This window comes from Ursus americanus, chromosome 3, assembly GCF_024610735.1.
Source record: "Ursus americanus isolate L20-20 chromosome 3, mUrsAme1.1.p, whole genome shotgun sequence".
NCBI classification, from domain to species: domain Eukaryota; kingdom Metazoa; phylum Chordata; class Mammalia; order Carnivora; family Ursidae; genus Ursus; species Ursus americanus.
This window is the reverse complement of record NC_142129.1, coordinates 42,677,674-42,699,460: the sequence shown is the minus strand read 5'-3', so window position 1 is coordinate 42,699,460 and position 21,787 is coordinate 42,677,674. Positions and strand designations below refer to the sequence as shown.

At 36.6% G+C, this 21,787-nt stretch overlaps 1 protein-coding gene and 1 pseudogene across 5 annotated transcripts in view; both read left to right on the top strand.

The window, feature by feature from the left end:
• The window catches only part of BBS9 (Bardet-Biedl syndrome 9), a 417,930-nt gene that overhangs the window by 189,788 nt on the left and 206,355 nt on the right, over positions 1–21,787 (top strand). For all 5 annotated transcript variants that reach the window (XM_045792884.2, XM_045792882.2, XM_045792886.2 and 2 more), the window contains one exon: positions 6,288–6,383. In XM_045792884.2, coding sequence (XP_045648840.1) covers positions 6,288–6,383 — 96 coding nt within the window. The remainder of the gene's footprint in view (positions 1–6,287; positions 6,384–21,787) is intronic.
• LOC123789499 (guanine nucleotide exchange factor for Rab-3A pseudogene) lies at positions 7,578–18,633 on the top strand (annotated as a pseudogene).

Below are 21,787 nucleotides of genomic sequence, written 5' to 3'. Positions count from 1 at the left end.
GGAAGGTTTGAGAGGATTGACTCCAATTTTGAAAGAAGTTCTACTGTGGGTAAAATTCTATTAAGCAGTATCGTATGCTACAGAGAAATCTTTTGTGAAAGGATGCGAGACACTTCATTGTTGCCTTATTTTAAGAAATTGTCACAACTATCCAAACCTTCAGCAACCTCCATCCTGATCAGTCAGTCAGCAGCCATCAACACTGAGGCAAGACCTTCCACCAACAAAAAGTCACATTTACTGAAAGCTCGGATGATGGTTAGCATTTTTTAGCAATGAAGTCTTTTTTAATTAAGGCATGTACATTGTATTTTTAGACATAATGTTGCATAATTAATAGACTACAGTATAGGGTAAACGTAAGTTTTATATGCACTGAGAAACCAAAAAATTCATTTTACTTTCTTTTTTGCAATATTCAGTGTATTATGGTGTTCTGGAACCAAACCCACAGTATCTGTGAGGTATGTATGCCTGTATGTAGAAATACCACTGGGTTTTGTATATCAATCTTACATTACACAACAGTGTTAAACTACTTGCTGGTCCTACTAGCCTTTTTGTAGATTCATTCAGATTTTCTACATAAAGATTATGTGATCTGCAAATGAAAACCATTTTACTTCTTCCTTTCCAATCTAGAGATTCTGTTTGTTTCTTGCTAGCTTTTTATCTTGGCTAAAACCTCTGGGACAGTCTTTCACCATTATGTTTTAGTTGTAGGTAGTCTGTAGATGTCCTATACCATTTGAGGAAGTTCTCTTCTATACCAAGTTTGCTGAGAGTTTGTTTTATATTGAATTTTTTCAAAGCTTTTTCTACATCATTTGAGATATTTGTATTATTTTCTTCTTTAGGCTGTTTATAGGTGGATTACACTGATACATTTTTTGACTTATTAAAATTAAAAAATTTTTTTACTTTATTTTAATTTTTTAAAGATTTTATTTATTTGAGAGAGAGGGGGAGAGAGAGCAAGTGCACAAGCAGTGGGGAGGGGCAGAGAGGGAAGGAGAAGGAGGCTCCCCACTGAGCAGAGAGCCCAACACGGGACTTGATTTCAGGACCCTGAGATCATGACTTGAGTCGAAGGCAGACACTTAACCAACTGAGCCGCCCAGGCGCCCCTTGACTTTAAGTATAGTTGACACAGTGCTACATTAGTTTCAGGTGTACAGGATAGTGATTCAACAACTCTATATATTATGCTATGCTCATAAGTGTGTACATTGATTAATTGTTGGACTTTAGCATAATTGTGCATTCTTGAGATAAATCACACTGAAAGATGTATTATCCTTTCAGTATACTATTTATTCAACTTGGTAACCTTTAGTGTAGAATTTTTACATCTGTGTTCATGAAGGATATTAATCTGTAATTTTATTTCTTGTTTTTTAAAGATTTATTTGAGAGAGAAAGAGAGAGAGCGTGTGTGAGCGGGGACGAGGGCTGGGGGACAGAGGGAGAGGGAGAGAATCTCAAGCAGACTCCCCGCTGAGCACGGAGCCTGATGTGGGGCTCATTCTAAAGACCTTGAGATCATGACCTGAGCCGAAATCAAGAGTGAGATGCTTAACCACCTCAGCCACCCAGACACCCCGATCTATAATTTTATTTCTTTATAATTATGTGTCATTATTGTGGAGTTTAAGGAAAGAGTTGGGAAATATTTTCTTTTTAATTTTTTTTAAGAGTGTGTAGATCTGGTATTATTTCTTGCTTAAATATTTGGTGGAATTCACCAGAGACCTAAAGTTTTCACTATGGGATAGTTTTTAAACTACAAATTCAATTTCCTCAGAAGATATAGGAATATTCAGGTTATCTATTTCTTATTGAGTGAGCCTTGTTAGTTTATGTCTTTCAAGAAATGTCTCCATTTCATCTGAATTGTTAAATGTACTGGCATAAGATTGTTCATAATATTTCCATATTATCCTTTTAATATCTATAGAATCTGTAGTGATGACAACTCACTCATGAATAGTATTGGTAGGGGCGCCTGGTTGGCTCAGTCGGTTAAGTGTCTGACTCTTGATTTAGGCTCAGGTCATGCTCTCAGGGTCATGAGGTTGAACCCTACATCAGGCTCCATGCTGGGCAGGGAGCCAGCTTATGATTCTCTCTCTCTTTCCCCCTGCCCCTCCCCTGCTTACTCTCTTTCTCTATCTCTTAAAAAGAAAAAAAAAAGGATTGGTAAATTGTGTCTTTTTTTTTTTTTTTCCTGGTCTGTTGATGAGAAATTTATCCATTTTATCTGTCTTTTCAAAAAAACAACTTTTGGTTTTATTCTTTTTCATTTTCCATTTTTTGTTTTTTTTCTGATTTTCCTTTCTTCTGCTTACTTTGGGTTTAATTTGCTCTTTTTCTAGTTTCTTAAGGTGAAAGCAGAGATTATTCTTTTAAAAATATACTTGGATAATGCTTTAAAATTTCCTCTAAGTACTGCCCTAATTGCATCCTACGAATTATAAAATGTTGTGTTTTCATTTTCATTCAGTTTAAAACACTTTAAAACTTTTCCTTTCATTTCTTTTTTGACAGTAGTGCTATTTAGAAGTATGGTATATAGTTTCCAAACACTTGGGGAGTGTCCATAGATCTTTTTGTTATTGACTTGTAACTCAATTTCATTGTGGTAGGAGAACATACTTTGTATGATTTGAATCTTTTTAAGTTTATTGATACTTATTTAAAGTCTGCTTTTATAAATGTTAGGACTGTCTTTATAAATGTTCTGCGTGCATTTGAAATTATGGATTTTTTTTTGCCATTGTGGGGTGGAATTTTATATAAATGTCAGTTAAAGCAAGTTTTCTGATAGTATTTTTAATCTTCTATATTCTTACTAATTTTCTGTTTACTTGTGTCATTTATTGAGAATAGGGTGTTGAAATCTTCAGCTAGGATACATCTGTTTCTCTTTTTGAGGATCTGTCAGTTTTTGCTTCGGTTATTTTAAGGCTTTGTTTTAGGTGCATAAAAGTTTAGGATTGTTATATTCTCTTGATTATAATGAAATGGTCCTTTATCCTTGTTAATATTCTTTGCTCTGAAATCTATTTGGTTTATATATATATTATAATATATAGGTATAGGTATCCCAACTTTCTTTTGCCTAGTGTTACAAGGGCTTGTGTATTTTCTTCTTTTACTTTTATTTACATTTTTATGTTTAGTAGGTTTCTTATAGGTAGCATACAGTTGAGCCTTGCCTTTTTAAATCTAATCTGAAAGTATCTGCCTTCAATGGGGTATTCAGACCATTTACTTTTAATGTGATTATGGGTATGGTTGGTTTTAAATCTGTCATCTTGCTCTCTGTTTTTAATTTGCTCCTTTTTTTGGTTTTCTTTTTGTTTTGTCTTTTCTGCATTCTTTGGATTGAGTGTATTTTGTGATTCCATTTTACCTCCTTTATTGTATTATTCACTATAACATCTAGTGTTATTTTAGTTGTTTCTTTGATCAATAGCAATGTTTATAGCAATGTTTTATAGCAGTGTTTCTCAACCTTTCTTTTATTATCGCTCTCCCAAAAAGCCTTTTTAGACATCTTTTTCCCTAATTAACTTCTCCATACATTTTCAGTAGCACAGATATCCTGTGGATCTGTTCATATTCTATATGAATGTCTGTTTTTATAGATTAAATGAGTAAGATTTTTTTTGAGCTCCATGAATCGATTTTTGCCCCCTTGAGGCAGTATTTCCCCATTAAAAATACATGGATGCATGATACAGTGTATGTATTTAGCTTACCACAGTCTATCTTTAGGTGATGTTATAGTGCATCACATATAGTATAAGAATCATGCAATATTCTACTTCCGTTTCACCCCTTTCAGCCTTTGTGCTCTTGTTGTCTTATTTTTTATATCCACATGTATTTTAACTTATAATACATTGTTATAAATTTTGCTTTAAACAGTTGATTATTTTTTAAGATATATTAGTAATAAGGACAATAATTTTATATATTTACACATGTAATCGCCTTTTCTACTGCTCTTCATGCCTTTTTGCAGAACCAGATATCCATCTGGTATCAATTTCCTTTTTTTTTTTTTGGAAATTCTTCTTTAACATTTCTTTTAGTGCATAGACACCGTTGATTTTTTTCGTTTTCTTATGTCTGAAAATGTTTTTTTTTCATCTTTTTGGAAGATATTTTCATTGAGTAAAGAATTGTAGGTTGACAGTTTTTTTCTTTTAATTTTTAAAGATTGCTCCACTATTTTCTGGCATTTCATTGACAAGACATATGCTGTTCTTCTGTATGTAACTTCACATTTTTCCTTCGGCTGCTTTTAAGGTTTTTTTCTTTGAGCAATTTAATTTTGGTGTTCCTTCATATTGTTTTTTGTTTTGTTTTGCTTTTTTTTTTTAAGATTTATTTATTTGAGAGAGAGAGAGAGAACACATGCATTCTTGGGGGATGGGTAGAGGGAGAGAATCTTCAAGCAGACTTCCCCTTGAGCCTGGGGCTTGATGTCATGACCGATGAGATCATGACCTGAGTCAAAACCAAGAGTCAGATGCTTAACCAGCTGAGCCACCCAGGTGCCCCTTGTTTTATTTTTATTTTTCTTATGCTTGGGGTTTGTTAAGATTTTTTGATCTGTAGTTTATAATTTTCATCCAATTTGCAAAATTTTGGTCATTATTTTCTCAAGTATTTTTTTCCTCTCTTTGTAACTCTCTCCTCTCTGATACTCTGTCCTGTGAACTTTTGATACTTTAGCCTTCCCAGACTCCCAACTCTTCAACTTGGGAAGAATGTTAGGTTGCACCTGGATTACCCCTCCCTGTGTTGTGGCTTGGAAATTTTCTCTAGGAAGTATGCTGGGGCATTCATAGGGTTCACTTTGTTCTTTGTCAGGGATCACTGTTGGTCATTTCCTGGCCTCCATTTTCTTCGAAAGTGTTTCATATATTTTGTCCCATTTTTTAGTTGTTATAAGTAGAAGGGCAAATTTGGTCCTGGTTTCCTCACCTTGGCCTGAAGTGAAAGTCTTCATTGTTACAATTTTTATTTGTTTTTGAGTCAGGATTCAAATGTGGTTCATTTATTGCAGTTTTTGATATAAATTTTTTGTTATCTCTTCTTCTATAGGTTTCCCCCTTCTCTCTTTTTAATTTTCAGTTGATTTGTTGAAGAGTAAGATTATTTTTTCTGTGAGTTTCCCACACTCTGAATTTTGCTGATTACATCCCTGTGATGTTTAATAGTTTCTCTGTCCACTTTATTGCCTGTTAACTGGTAGTTGCACCTAGAGGTATTAGAGTCAGGATTGATTATTTTGACCACACTGCTCCCATGAATTGGTAGTATATACTTTCAGCAGGGAGTACATATTATCTGTTTCTCTCTCTCTCTCTCTCTCTCTCTCTCTCTCTCTTTTTGTATGTTAACAACCATTGATTTTATTTTATTTTGTTTTATTTTTTAAATAATTTTTATTTTGTTATATTAGTCACGATACAGTACATCCCCAGTTTTTGATGCAATGTTCCACGATTCATTATTTGCATATAACACCCAGTGCACCATGCAATATGTGCCCTCCTTAATCACTCATTTATGGAACAACCATTGATTTTAATGCTGAGATCCATTAAATTTATTGAGGTTGAAAAATGATATCTATTTCTTTCAAGCTTTCTTTAATATTTTGCTAGCTTATTTCTATACAGAGAACTTTTCCCTTATCTACTGTTGGCTATAAGGTGCAGTTTGAGTAGGATCATCTGGATAAATGTTTGGTTCTTTGTCTTACTGATTTTTAAAATATTGAGTTGATTCTCTAGAAGCCTCCATTAGTGAACATTTGGCCTTTTTCATTTTTAGTATCAATATGAACATGTGTTCTTTAAATATTTTTGATGTGTTTCACTTTTTTGATACTCAAATATTTTCATCTCTAGCCAGTTAATCTCTTTAAGTTGGCTTTTACTTTCGTACTACTCTACTAGTCACCGGTAGTTTCCTTGCTTTCTGGTGTGACAGGTGCACTAGATTTATCTTGTGCGTTTCCTGCCTCAAACCTAGAATGAAGCAGTAGAAGGAAGGAGATTAAATGATTCAGAGTGTTATTGTGAGGGAGAGATTTAAGCATTTGGGAATTACCATGGAAATCAGCTTATATATTCTAATTCATACATGGGCTTTCAGCATGACTGGTGACAAAAAATACTTGTCATCAACTAAACTTCCTATTTCAAATATTAAGTGTTTTTCTTTGTGGTTATATAAGGTGACCTTTGTTTTTCTTTTCTTTGTAGGCTTTGCCAGTCAGTCAGAAGACGATCAGGTGAATGTAATGGGTTTTCGCTTCTTAGGAGGGTCCCGAGTCACTCTTCTTGCTTCTAAAACCTCTCGTAAGTAAAACTATGGTATTATTGCTTTTGACGTTTTCTATTGAAGATACTACATCATAGATCATTATCACGTCAAGGATTTCTGGAAAGGATGTGTTCAGTTAGTTATTAAAAACTAGGAGCCATGGTACTACGTATTTGGGACATAAAAGTTACAAGCTAGGATTCTGTTTTATTAGAGATATGTAACTTTGGTTTTGGGGATTAGGAGAATTTGAGAGAGCAATTTAAAGAATTGAAAATATTGTTGAGATAGGTATATGCTGAACTAGGTTTTAGGAACTACTAGAAACTGGAATTAATTTGTGTGTGTATATGTATTCATATATCTTCCTTTTGGACATTGGCAAAGATGAAAGTGAAAGTGTGAATAGCTTTTGCTGACACTAATCTTAGAATGAAAAATAGTAATTATCTATTCAAGTTTGAATTTCAGATGTAAATATTCTTCATTGATTTGGTTGCTTCATACGAGAATAATAGTTGAAACTATTCAATGTAAAACTGACTTCTGATGGATGTGGGATACTGAAGCTGCTAAACTCATTGAGTTATATACACCTTCATGGAAATAAAGTAAATATTAAGTGTTTGTGTTTAACGAATTTTAGGAACACTAAGGGTATTAGGGTGAATAAATGCATATATTGATATTTATATGTTAAAAAAGTTTGGCTGAGTACACTCTAATTTTAAAATCTCTGCAGTTTGTGAAATGGGCTTCCACTTTCTACTTTATGCATTTGCAGTTTTAGTTGGTTATTTCTTGCATGATCAGAAGTTATAGAAAAATAAGGACATATCCCTTTTGAAAAATGAAGGTGTTAGCAGGAGGAATATAAACACATTCCTATTTTAGAAACTAACAATTGTACAGTTCTGGAATATATAGATTGGTGGCTGGTGAAATAGACTTGGATACAACTAAAAATTCTACAATAAGGCATAGAAATCAAAGAAAATTCTAAAAAGAATGAGAGGATTCTGTACTTTTCATGCCCTTTTTGACTGATCATGATTGCAGTCCTTTTTGCATTGGCACCATTTTGCTTTGATTAGATTTAATCTTCAGTTCAATGATGGAATTATTTTAGTACATTTCTCTTTATTAAACTGTTCTCTGTAGTTAAACTAAAAATTTGTTGCCAACGTTTCCTTGGGAAATTGTACACATCTGTTTGACTTCAGTTGATGATGCCGTATGATGAATCTGAAATTGAGGTTACTAAAAAAAGGCAAAGAGTTATTCTTGGTGCAAGTGAGAATACTTATGTCCTAATTTGTCCTTTTTCAGATAAGGTAAGTCTTAGAACATAGCTGTTGGCTATGATTACCTTAAAATTTCTAAATTTCACCAAATATCCAGGTATATAACTGATTTACTCACATTCATCTGAATATATGGCAGTGCCTTCATAGCCGTAGAATGGACAGACAGACGAAATAATAAGGACCTTTTAAATAAGGAACCAAATGAGCTATATAAACTGAAACCTGAAAAGTAGCTATTATGATTCCCTGAAGGTTTTTTGGCTTCAATGACACACAGAATTCTACCTAGAAAATGCCCTTTGGTGATAAAGGGAGGTAGGTATGAAGAGAGTGGTTTTCTGGGGTTGAGGCACATATTGTGCGCTTTCCTGCTGTATCATAGTGTTTATCCCCAAGAAAGGAATGAAGTAATTTGTACCCACTCTATGTTTGGCATCTTTCTTTTTTGTGAAAAGCACATAGTTTTTGGTCTAGAAATCTGAGTTGACAGAAAAATCCTATATATGGAAAGAACCCAATATTTTTTCCCTAGTAAATAACGAAGTGCTTTGTAAGTTGCCTTTGGATATTGGGTAGTTATTCCTGTGGGCTCCACATAATCATCTCTTTTTAAAACCTGCCTGATAATTAACCAAGTTTTGAAGTGTGCCGATGGTAATTGTAGTTCAATTTCCTGATTAGTTATAGGTCAGCCAAAGCAGACAAGAGAAAAGCAAATGCAGTTCATGTCTAAGATATCAAATCACATTCTCTGGGGGAACTGAACAGGTTTTTATTTTCAGAAAATAGAATAGTGCTTTAGTGTAATTAGAATTTATTATGTGAATTCTGGAAAAACAAAGTGTTGAAGATAGAAATACTTAGGAGAAACACTCTTTACTAGAGAAATTTCTGAAAATGATTTCCAGAGTCCTAAATTGAAAATATTAAGACAGGTGATGGCTATGTTTGTTACCTTGATTGTAGTGATAGTTTTACAAGTGTATGCATATGTCCAAATTCATCAAATTTTAAACATTAAATACATGCAGTTTTTTGTATATCAATTATACCTCTGTAAAGTTGTTAAAAGTAATAAGGTAAAATTTTATGAGATCAAGTATTTTTATAAGCAGAATGGTCAATATTTGTACTTAAAGGTCGATTATTTTGACTGATTCAGTACAGTGGGATTTCAGAAGAAATATGCTATTGCCTAAGCGCTTGTATATGCTGCCATGCTACTTTCTTAAGCTCCATTTCCAGTGACTTATTCTCTCACCTTCCTCCCCCTCCTTTCTCTCTATATTTTTCTTGGTGTTTCTTATCTGTTTCTATTTTTTGTCTTGTTTCATTATTTATTTATTTATTTACTTATTTATTTAAATTAGACAACATATAATACATCATTAGTTTTTGATGTAGTGTTCAATGCTTCATTAGTTGTTTCATTTTTAAAATTAATTAATTTATTTGAGAGAGAGAGAGAAAGTGAGCACATGAACTAGGGGAAGGGGCAGAGGGAGAGGGAGAGAATCTCAAGCTGACTCCCTGCTGAGCATGGAGCCTGATGTGGGGCTCGTTCTCAGGACCCTGAGATCATGAGCCGAGCCAAAATCAAGAGTTGGATGGATGCTCAACCAACTGAGCCACCCAGGTTTCCTTCTGTTTCTATTCTGATCTTTATCTGTACTCTATTTGTACCTTGCCTTATTCCACTTATTTCTTCAAGGATTAAAAATAGTTTACAAGTTTCTAGAATATGAAAGGTGAAAATAAATAGTTGAAGGAAACACAGAAAATAAGAGCAGGAAATTAATAAAGATATGAATAAGATTGGGGCGCCTGGGTGGCACAGCGGTTAAGCGTCTGCCTTCGGCTCAGGGCGTGATCCCGGCGTTGTGGGATCGAGCCCCACATCAGGCTCCTCCGCTATGAGCCTGCTTCTTCCTCTCCCACTCCCCCTGCTTGTGTTCCCTCTCTCGCTGGCTGTCTCTATCTCTGTCAAATAAATAAATAAATAAAATCTTTTAAAAAAAAGATATGAATAAGATTAATATTCAGAAACATATACTGTACAGTCCATGGGGTACAGACTCAAAGTGATAAGAAAACATTTTAGTTCCAGTTTTCAGGATGGTCAAAGGATAAAATCAAGTAAGTTGTTTAGGAGATGCACAACCATTACTGATGCTGAGTCCAAAATGAAATTTCTGAATTCACAAGGACAACTTCTTCAGTACTGTCTCTGTAGGTTATTTTTATAATTATAATGTTATGTGATTACAATTTATGTGTAACAAATTTCATAGAGCTTTAAAAATAATGATGAATTCAATTTACTAAATATAGTACTATCTCAGCCCAAATCAGTGCCGTGTAAGCATCAGCTTAATCCAAGGAGAAATTTAGAGTATCTAGTGTTACAAGTTTTTAGTATCTAGTATTTTCACTAAGAACTGGACAACCAAGGGTTGCCTGGGTGGCTCCGTCGGTTAAGTGTCTGCCTTCAGCGCAGGTCATGATTTCAGGGTCCTGGGATCCATCCCCACGTTGGGCTACCTGCTTAGCTGAGAGACTGCTTCTCCCTCTCCATATCCCTCTGCCTTTCCCCTCCACTTGTGCTCTCTCTCTCTCTTAAATAAATAAATAAATAAAGTCTTAAAAAAAAAAGAATTAGACAACCAAATTCACTAATTCAGAAGTGAGATATAGCTGAAAGAGTTGTGGGTTTTGTTTTGCTTTATTTATTTTTTAATTTTTAAAAAAGATTTTATTTATTCATTTGACAGAGAGAGAGAGAGCACAAGCAGGGGGAGTGGCAGGCAGAGGCAGAGGGAGAAGCACGCTCCCTGCTGAGCAAGGAGCCTGATAGGGACTCCATCCCAGGATCCTGGGATCATGACCTGAGCCAAAGGCAGATGCTTTACCAACTGAGCCATGCAGGCGCCCTTGTTTTGTTTTAAAATGAGCACTATTAGAACATGCTTCGATAATTGTGAAAAGATTGAGTTCAGTGGGAGAGGCTGATGATCAGGAAAAAGAAGGGGACTCACAAAACAACGATGTCCTTGAGAAGAAGAAAGGATGTGGGTTGTAGAGCTTGGGGGCAGGGGAGATTGAAGGATAGGCCTTTGTAAATTTATTGTGATAGGATTGGATGTAGGTCCAGAGAGATTTTGTAGATTTGTTGTTGGGATGATAAAGGAGCTCTGATGGTGTCTAGATTTGAAAAAAAAGGTATGACATTGGTGTCTTGGAAAATAAGAAAGCAAACTCAGGAAAGGATAAGGCAATTTTGAGTACCCATTTGAAGTTTCAGATACTGAATTTTGAAATGAAACCAAGTCATCCTTAGACAATTTTCTCTGGCAGTGATTTGTTTATTAGCATCCAAGCAACTAAAGTCAGGACTGGAACTTTGAAACAGGTAATTGCAAGTAAAATATTTTTATGAGAATGATTATAATAGTGGACTACCAAATTTAAGCTGATAAGAAGAGAAATAAAGATTAGAGAAAACTGATACGTGGTGAAAAATTAATGGGTTAAATGGATCACGAGTCTTAATAAGGTTTCAGAAGTGGCATAGTGGGAGTTGTAGAACAATTTGAACTAGAAGAATAAAAGGTGGTGGTGGTCAGAGAATGAATGAGATGTTGATATCAGGGTTCAGAGGAACTGCAGATTCTGATAAAGACAAGGTAATCGGACAAGATATGACCTTGGGGAGTGGATTGTGAAGATGCAAGAAGACCAGTGGAGACAGGGCTTTCAAGGAAATGAGGTGTCCTAGTTGTGGATATTAAAAGAGCCTGTTTGATGTTAGTACAAAAAATTAGAGGACAATGGAAAATTTTCCCCAAGATCTGAGGAAATGATTTTCAAATTAGAATTTTGTGCCTTGCTAAACTGGTAGTTAACAATGACTGCTGAGTAAGCATGTACTCTCAGTGTCACAAGTAGGGCTAAGCAGTTGCAAATAGCAAATTTATGTAGCTTCAGGTAGGCCTTTGGAAAATGGGAAAGATAGCTAATACACTGAACACTTCAATATCCTGAAAGATTTTAACATACTGGAAAGAGTGATTGGATTGATTAAGGTCAAGTGTAAAAGTCTTTGCTTGTCTGTTTAGATTATTTTGCTTTCAGATATAATGAAAAAAATATAGTCATGTATGTGAATAAGTGTTGGGCCTTGAAAAAGGCTTTCTTTTTGCACCTGCCCAAAAGAAAGCATATATGATCTTGAACTGTGCTAACCAAAATCTGTTTAGAACAAGGAAAGTAAGGGTCTTGCTCTATTTCATCTGAGTAGGCTATACCTTTGTTCATTTTTCATTCAGCAGACATAGTAGATATAAAGACTGTCGTGGCTCCTGTGGAGCTCCTGGACTAATGGGAGAGACAAAGAGGGAACCGATAATAGAATGCTTGGTAAGCTTACAGAAATACACTTTAGGTGTAATTGAACCCAAATGAATAAGGTCCCATGAGATTTTATTTGTAAAGGATCTTGAGGAATGAATAGGACATTATTAGGTGGAAGGCATTTCAGAAAGAGGAGAAGGTTATTAAAACATGGGGTTTTAGAGATCAGTAAATTTTCTTCTGTGCCTGGAAGTTTATATAGTAGGGGCTCTGTGAGAGTCCTTTTTTATTTTAAATTTTTACTTAATTTTTTTTAAGTATGCTCCATGCCCAGTGTGGAGCCTCACACAAGGCTTGAACTCATGACTCTGAGATCAAGACCTGAGCTGAGATCAAGAGTCAGATGCTTAACCGACTGAGCCACCCAGGTGCTCCTGTTCACCAAAAATGTAGAGACAGATGTAATGATCAAATCTAATGTATACAGTGATTCATCAATATAATATGACTGTTAATATTTATCTTAGAATTTCTTAGTGGTATTACCAAAGGGCAGTGGGAATAATATATAAATCCAGATTGGAAAAAAGCTTCCTGAAAAGTAAACTTAGAGAAATTATCCATAGTTTCTACTAATATTGAAGAAGTTGTATATTTAGAATATTATACTAATATCTACTGAAATTGTTTGTATTACTTCCTCCAACTTTTTGGTTTAAAAAGCATTCATCTGCTTATCTATCTCACATTTTAGAATTTCCAAATAGCATAAATTATATTTATGCATTGTTTATAATATGAATACAAACATTATTTATTTTGATGAACTTCAGATGTTCTGACATGCATAGAGACTGATGTGATACATTTTTGTGCCCTGTTTAGTTAAGTATATTATTTTCTCCATTTGTAGTAGAGTGGAATGGCAATTGACTGGGCTCCAATTATCCAAATTTATTTCATTTGGAGGCTGAAATGGTTATTTCCACTGAGCTGCTATTACAAGATGCAAAGGAAAAGAGATAAAAAAAATAAATTGAATGTTCATTTTGGCAGCTATTTTAATTACGAATATTGTAACAGTGTATATTAAAATACAACTTTCTTCTTTCATGTTATATTATAAATAGAAAATTTTATTTCTCCTTTCTATGAAATGTATACTCTGGAAAGTCTCCAGGGCAATATTAACCATCTTGGAGTATTAATACTGAGAAAATGCTTAATAATAAAAATAATGCCTTATAAATCCTTGACTCACTGATTCTTGTTGATTTTTGGTAATCTGAAAAAAATCAACTTAAGATATTGTGTTTATATTTCTAAGTCTTAAGTCTAATTGTAAAATTTTTCATTACAAAAAATTTTAGTTTTCTTTTTTCCCCTGAATGTGTTGATGAAAATAAGAAAATCATTGAAGGGAAAATTTTAAATTACAGAAAATATCACACCTATTTAAATGTTTATTATGGTTTTTACATTTCTGTTATTTGGTGAAATTCCTGTGCTATACTTGGTCACAGTAGAGTTCTGTCTTCGTCCATTTGGGCTGTTATAACAAAACACCATAGATTGTTGGCTTTTGTACAACAGTAATTTATTTCTCATAGTTCTCGAGGCTGCCAAGTCCAAGTTCAAGGCGCCAGTAGAGTGGGTGTCTGATGGGGGAATACCTCTTGGTTTACGGGTATCTGTCTTTTTGCTGTGTCCTCACATGGCAGAACAGACAAGGGGGCTCTCTGGAGTTTCTTTTATAAGGTCACTAATCTCATTCACGAGGGCTCCACCCTCATGACCTTATCACCCAGAGGCCCCATTTCCAAATACCATTGCCTTGGACCTTAGGATTTAACATATGAATTTGGAGGGGACACAAAATTCAGTCTATAGCAAGTACCTGCTGGGTATCTGGAATTTTATTTATGTTTGAGTTTTTCATAGAGCTTGAGATTTTTCACTTGTTTCATTCCATACTTTTTGTATCAGATAGTTTTAATTTTTACAATCAGTATGTTTTGAACATCTAATTGTCTTGGTCTAAATTTAAAATACAAAGTTAGATTGTGTTTGTATAGACCTCTTCCATACAGTATTATATTTGATGTTCATACTAACCTTGTGAAGTATGTCTTATTTTCCCATTGTGTACATGAAAAAAATTGAAGATTTGATCATTTATTTGTACTGAAGTCACAGATTTAAAAATTTACTAAATTTTAAGTTTTGATTAGATGCTAAGACTAGAGAAACAGAGGATTTTCTTCCTAACATGATGCCTTTAGTTACTATCCATGCCACCACCATCTGTGACCTGGACCTTGGTCATAATGTCCTAACTGTCAGTCTGTTCTGTCCCCTTTCTGATTCATTTTCTACTTGGCAACTCTAATAATAAAAACAAATAAATAAATAATCACAAATTATATCACGCCACTCTCCAGCTTGAAATCCTTTGTGTTTTTGGTAATATTCAAACTCTTTACCCACCTTTATAGTCCTCTCTGTGTGCTCTGGCCCTGGCCTAACACCTGGCCCCATCTAAGGATGCTCACTTCCTCACTCTGGCCTTCTCTCAGTTTCTGGTACCTGTCTGACATTTTCTGCCTTGAAGTCTTTGAGCTTGCCAGTCTGTCTACTTGAACTGTTCTTCCCATCATTAAAGTCCAAACTTTATGACAAAACGATGAGAAATGTGGGGTCTAGATGCAAATTGATAGTTGAAATCCCAGCTCTCCTTACAATCTGAATGACTTTGGAAAAATTAACAATGCCTATATTCTCATCTATAAAATGGGGATAAAACTGTACAATTATATTATGTAAGAATCAAATGAGATAATCCCTAAAAAGCATGTAGCAATTTCCTGGTATACTATATGTGCCAGGTAAATTTTAGCTACTAGTATTATTTTTATCACTATTACTTTTAGTACTACCACTGATGTCAGTTTCTCAGTGTAGGTTTCTGTGACCCATAGTATCTCAAGAAAGAGGACCCATTCATCTTTATTATAACACCTTTTTCATCTGCATTCTAATTCTTTCATAACTTGTAACTATTTATTTGTTGTTTACTTATTTATGTTATGCTCTTACCACTAGGATGAAAACCGGGACAAGTAGGTTGTCTCCCCAGCACTTACATTTCATAGTTTTTGAATGGGTGAATAGTAGTGTTACCTGAATGTCCTTGAGACTGTCAACCAAAGATATTCTTGCCTTGTGGCCCTTGCCTAAAGGGTGCTACATTTCATTTCCCACGTTTGCCCCTCTGCTTTGAACCTACTGGACATGACTTTTCTCTGTTACTTTACCTTATAGAGCTGAAGTCTTTGTTTGCCTGCTATGGGGGATTGAGATGGGTCTCTCAGAGAGTTCGTAGGTCTCTGTTCAGATAATTTAAATCCTGATGAAAAGAGAAGGGAAATGTTTAGACATGCCCACGTTTCATTTTGTCACATTAGGGATTTTGTTGTCTGCCAGGGTGGGGAAAGGAATTCTGGTTGTAGGCAGCAGAGACAAGACACTTTACTTCTGGGGGAGAGTTCTAGGCACGGCTTCCTTTCTTGGCACAACATCCTTAATATAACACTTATGTCCACTGTATGCCGTGAATGTAGACTAAGCCCAGCGCTTCCAAGGAGGCATTAGGATAGGTGCTAATTGGATTTGTCTTACACAATCAACAGTTAGCCCCTGGCCAGCTGATCTTGGGGCTACTGTTGGTATTCTGCTGAGAATCCTGTCCATGTTTTCCCCAGTGATAAATTCTGATAAATTTTCATGCTGACTTTGGTGAACAGACTTGCCTGGTCATACCTGAATACGCCTTGTTTTCAGATTTTCTTGCCGCTTATCTGCATGGGCAATTTAACAGAAACTGGTGTGATAATCTTGTTACAGCCCAGCATGACAACTGCTCACTTAGCTTCAGCCATACTAGCTTCCTCAGTGTTCCTGAAAGCACATTTCTGCCTCAGGGCCTTTATACTCAGTTCTCTGGGCTTGGAATGCTCTTCCCATAGATATCCTCATGGTTTGCTCCTTGGCATGTTGGGCCGGTATGTAATTCTTTTAGATGTGTCACAATAATCCCAGTTGTTTATGTACCTCTCTTTTCAGGTATGTAAATTGTGACACATTTGTATTGGTAATTTAGAGCTGAATGGAATAACTTTTTTTTTCTGTATTTTTATTTCATTTTATATACAAGAAATTTTATTCTTTAGGTGTATTTAGACTGAATCCCATGTTTTTCTACCTGCTTGTGGAAGCCTATTCAAAAACCTTCTAGAACTAGAATGAATGAGATTTCCTTTGAAATATTAGCACATAATGTTTATGTAAAAAAATTATAGCTTTATCTAAAATGATAGCAAATTTTATGCCAAGGAAAATACATTTTATTAAAGCCATTTTTTTTTTTCATATCTGCTCTTTGGAAGTTACTGTATTAATTAGGTTCTGTGTGGGTCTAATGGAGTTTATGATGGAATCCCTGCCCTTAGTTTACACACTCTTGAGGAAATAATGGTGACAATGATGATAGTAGGTAACATTTGTTGAGTACTTACTACGTGGCAGGCAGCATTTCAAGAATTTTATTAAAATGAGCATTATTAAGGCACTGTGTCTTTTCACTTTCAGAATCTCAGGATCTGGGAGTGGTAAAGGATCCTGCTCAGTATTATGAATGTGGGAGGGAGCTCTTCTCTAATATTGTGGGGGGTATTCCTACAAGATCTCCATGGAGATTAGCAAGAAGGGCAGGGCTCTGAGCTCCTGAAGGAAGAGCCCAAAAGGAGCTGAAGCTGAAAGATGAGGACGATGAGCAGCTATGGGAGGTGTGGGAACCACTGGAGCAGGAGCTGGAGGTGTTGCTGATGGCCAGACTTTCTGAGGAAGCCCACAAGATGATATGAGAAGCTCTCATGAAATAGGTGGCATCAGAAAAGCTGCTGAAGGAAGTGACGGGTAGAATTGACATGCTGCAGGCGGACGTGACAGCCTTGAAGATGCCAGTCATCACATCCACATCCAGCCTCTCCCAACCATGAGCCCCACTTGCAACTGCTGAACCCTACTAACACTGGGCCCCACAAGGGCCAGGAACACTAGAAGCTCCCTTTGCCCAGCCGTGAGCCCCGCTGTGGGACATGCCATTGCCATGGATGAGGGGGCAGGGAAATGGGTGTGACTCTTTTTGCAGAATTCTAAGCCTGGAGGGAATTGCATATCACGGACAAGTCCTGTTTCTTCCTTGGAAGGGTGTACCCAGAGGATGTGGGCCCTTGCCTGGACTTTATAATGCGGGATTTCTTGGTGCTGTTGTGGGCCATTCTGGAGGACAACAAATGTTCACCATCTAGCCCATGGCTTTGCAGATGCTGCCACAGTAAGAGTGGACACAGTTAAGTGTGGAGGTGCCAACATATGCGCCCACACCTGCCAGTACCGCATGTGGCTCTGTCACTTTGAGAGCCACCACTACATCTCACCGTCCTCTCTAGCTCGGATCACAGTAGTGAGCAATTTTGTCACCTTCATCTGCTACATCCAGCAAGACCTGTTGCATAAGAGTATGAAGCCAGTGTTTTGGGAGATCACAAAGTTGCAAAAGGAGATGCAGCTGGCCCAGCTTAGCTTCTTTCCCTGGGAGGCCTAGGGTATTGCCTGGGCCTGGAAGGGGGGCTATGGGCTGGGCAAATAGCTGCCCCAAAGCGGACACATAAGAAGACAAGGTCCTAGAGCCAGTCCTGAGCCAGAAGCCAAACATCTGTCTAGGAGGGACAAATGGCCAGGACCTGAGGGCAGCACTGAGCTGGCACCACATATCTGTCCCAGGACAGATGGAGTGACAGATTTGTACGTGAGATGACCTGTCTTTCTTCCCTTTTGAGTTCTACAGTTTGAAGGAGATTTTCAAGAAAGCGCCAAATGCCAAAGGGCTCAGAGCCTTAAATGCTTCCACTGGAGTGAGCTAGTTCCCTACGTCCTGAGGCAGCTAACTCTACGAATATCTATAATAATTAAACAATACTTATTGTGCCTTCTGCCCTTTGCAGCTCCCTTGCTATTGTCTAACTCTCTACTATGTAATAGACCATCACATACTTGAAAATAGGAATATATCCCTTGTGGGGAAGTCCTGGCACTTTTGTGGCAATGTCAACCTTGATGGGGTATCCCTGAATCAGTAACGGCAGAAGCAGTGTTTACTCTTCCCCCATTGCTCCATCTTTCCAAGTCTGTGGTGAACTCCTTGAGGGCAGAGGCTCTTGCTTTATTACATGGTTTTATCCCCAGTACCTTGCACTGAGTTACGTAAATGAAGGAAGAGTGAATAAACACCAGTCTGGGATTAATATGTTGGGTCATCCCAAGCTTAGCTTGGATAGGACCCTAGATTTAGAGAATTCTAATACTGTATTTTGTCATCATCATTATTCTACCTCTTTACTGCTGCCCCACCACAGTTGTGCTTGTCCTGTTCTTAGAGCATTAAACATCCAGTGACATTTGTAAAGAAAGGTAAAAGCTGTTATATCTGACCTTAGCCCTATTCTCTTTGGTGGGGAGAAATGAGGAAATCATCTTATCAGCACTGTGGGCAGAAATCAGAATCCAGAATAAGACCAGGGTGAGGGGAGGGCTGGGGGACACTCCAGGGGAAATGATATGATAGCAGAGAACATCAGGGTGTTGGCCATATGCTATGGCAGGCATACCCAGTATATTTTATTCGTTATGTAATTGAAAGAGAGATGACTAGGAGAATGAGAGGAGATAGATTTTTGAATTCTGTCACCAATTTAAAGATGACATATATTTATAGAATTTGTCAAGGTACCATGGGGAATATAATAAATATTTCACATGTCCACATGTCATACTGCTTAGCGAGACCTTAGACTCCTTAGACAAGGAGACTGAGTTCATCTTTGTACTCCCAACGTTTCTTTCTGTATGAAATTGTACATAATAGATGCTCAATAACTGGTGAATTATGTAGAATAGGGGAGTAGGTTCTAGATCTCAAAAAGTTTATAATCTCTTGGAGAAACTGAATATAATCATCTGGAAAGTTAAATAGAAATAAGAAAAAGTATATATGCTGACCAAATGGGATTTATTCCAGGTATATAATGCTGATTCAGTGCCTGAAAACTAATCAGTGTAATCCACTTGACTTTTGTAATCCATTAACTTTAGTTAATGACAATGTATCTGTGTGCACTCATTAATCATAATAAATGTACCATAATAGTGTAAGATATCAATAATTGGGGAAACTGGGTGAAGGGTATGTGGGAACTCTCTGTATAATCTTCATAATTTTTTTGTAAATCAAAAACTGTTCTAAAATTAAAAGTTAGTTTAAAAAATGCATGGTTATATGTGGTTAAGTGCAGAGTAAACTGTAGACCTACTAAGTCTCTATATAAATTCAAACAGATATAATATTGTAATGTGGTTAAGATTAATAGCTGATCTTTGGTTAATAGCTTGAGTTCCAATCCCTGCCCTGTTATTATCTGGCTAGATGACTTTACAGATTATTTAATTCTTCTGTAAAATGGGGATAACAATATTTCCCCCATAAGGGTGTTGAGGTTTAAACCAGAGAGTGACTGCAGAGTGCTCAAGACAGTGCCTAGTATATATTAGGCTGCTATGGATGGTAGAGAAATAAAGATTTTTTTAAAGATTTTATTTATTTATTAGACAGAGATAGAGACAGCCAGCAAGAGAGGGAACACAAGCAGGGGGAGTGGGAGAGGAAGAAGCAGGCTTCCAGCTGTGGAGCCTGATCTGGGGCTCGATCTCAGAACGCCGGGATCACGCCCTGAGCCAAAGGCAGACGCTTAATGACTGAGCCACCCAGGCACCCCAGAGAAATAAAGATTTCTTGGGGGTAGGTAGGACTGAAGCCAGGTCTTGAAGAATAGGTAGGATTTAGACAGGTAGGGAAAAAGGATATATATCATGAATTCTAGCTCTGACATTTAATCTGCTTTGTGACCTTTGACAAGTCTCTGAAATTCTCTGTCTATAGTTTTCCTTTTTATTAAAAAGAGGTTGTTACAGTCACAGTGCTTGGTTCATAGTTGGTGCCTAACAAATAACAGTTGCTCTTATCATAGATGTAGTTACTGTCACGGCTGTCATCATTGTCGTTGTCATTAAATCAGGGTAGGGGATGGATAGGAATTGGGCTTTCTTGGAGCTGAGGTTTCAGCAAACGGAGGGAAACAAGATTTATATTTAGGGAAGAGTCTGATTACAAATATAAATAAAAGAACTATTAGAAAAATAGAAGACTTTGTGATTACAGGGATTTAAGCTGGCTACAATGTCTGGATGTGGGGGACTTTCTACAGAATAAGTTTTACTTCACATCAATATTCTGAAACAAATTAATGAATACCAGATTATACAATGGCTCTTTTCTTACCTTGTAAACAAAGCTTCCTTCCTTCCTCCCTTCCTTCCCTCCTTCCTTCCTTCCATCCCCCCTTTTTAAATACATTTTTAATATTGTTTATACATTTTCTTCACATCACTTTATTTATTTTTAAATTTTTTATTATGTTATGTTAGTCACCATACAGTACATCCTTAGTTTTTGATGTAGTGTTCCATGATTCATTGCTTGCGTATAACACCCAGTGCTCCATGCAATATGTGCCCTCCTTAATACCTGTCACCGGCCTATCCCAATCACCCATCCCCCTCCCCTCTGAAACCCTCAGTTTGTTTCTCAGAGTCCATAGTCTCTCGTGGTTCATTCCCCCTTCTGTTTACCCCCCCTTCATTCTTCCCTTCCTTCTCCTACAGATCTCCCTACTATTTCTTATGTTCCATAAATGAGTGAAACCATATGATAATTGTCTTTCTCTGCTTGACTTATTTCACTTAGCATAATCTCTTCCAGTCCCGTCCATGTTGCTGCAAATGTTGTGTAATCGTTCTTTCTGATGGCTGAATAATATTCCATTGTATATATGGACTACTTCTTCTTAATCCATTCGTCTGTTGAAGGGCATCTTGGCTCCTTCCACAATTTAGCTATTGTGGACAATGCTGCTATGAACATTGGGGTGCATATGGCCCTTCTCTACGCTACATCTGTATCTTTGGGGTAAATACCCAGTAGTGCAATTGCTGGATCATAGGGTAGCTCTATTTTTAACTTCTTGAGGGACCTCCACACTGTTTTCCAAAATGACTGTACCAACCTGCATTCCCACCAACAGTGTAAGAGGGTTCCCCTTTCTGCACATCCTCTCCCACATTTGTTGTCTTGCCTTGTCAATTTTTGCCATTCTAACTGGCGTAAGGTGGTATCTCAAGGTGGTTTTGATTTGAATTTCCCTGATGGCTAATGATTTTGACATTGGCCACAGCAACTTCTTTCATGACACATCTCCAAAGGCAAGAGAAACAAAAAAAAAAAATGAACTTGTGGGACTTCATCAAGGTAAAAAGCTTCTGCACAGCCAAGGAAACAGTCAAAAAAACTAAGAGGCAGCCCACGGAATGGGAGAAGATATTTGCAAATGACACTACAGATAAAAGACTGGTATCCAAGATCTATAAAGAACTTCTCAAACTCAATACACGAGAAACAAATGATCAAATCAAAAAATGGGCAGAAGATATGAACAGACACTTTTCCAATGAAGACATACAAATGGCTAACAGACACATGAAAAAATGTCCCTCCCTCTTTCTTTCTTTCTTTGGCTCAAATTTGGGTGTTTTTATTGTACTGAAACCTA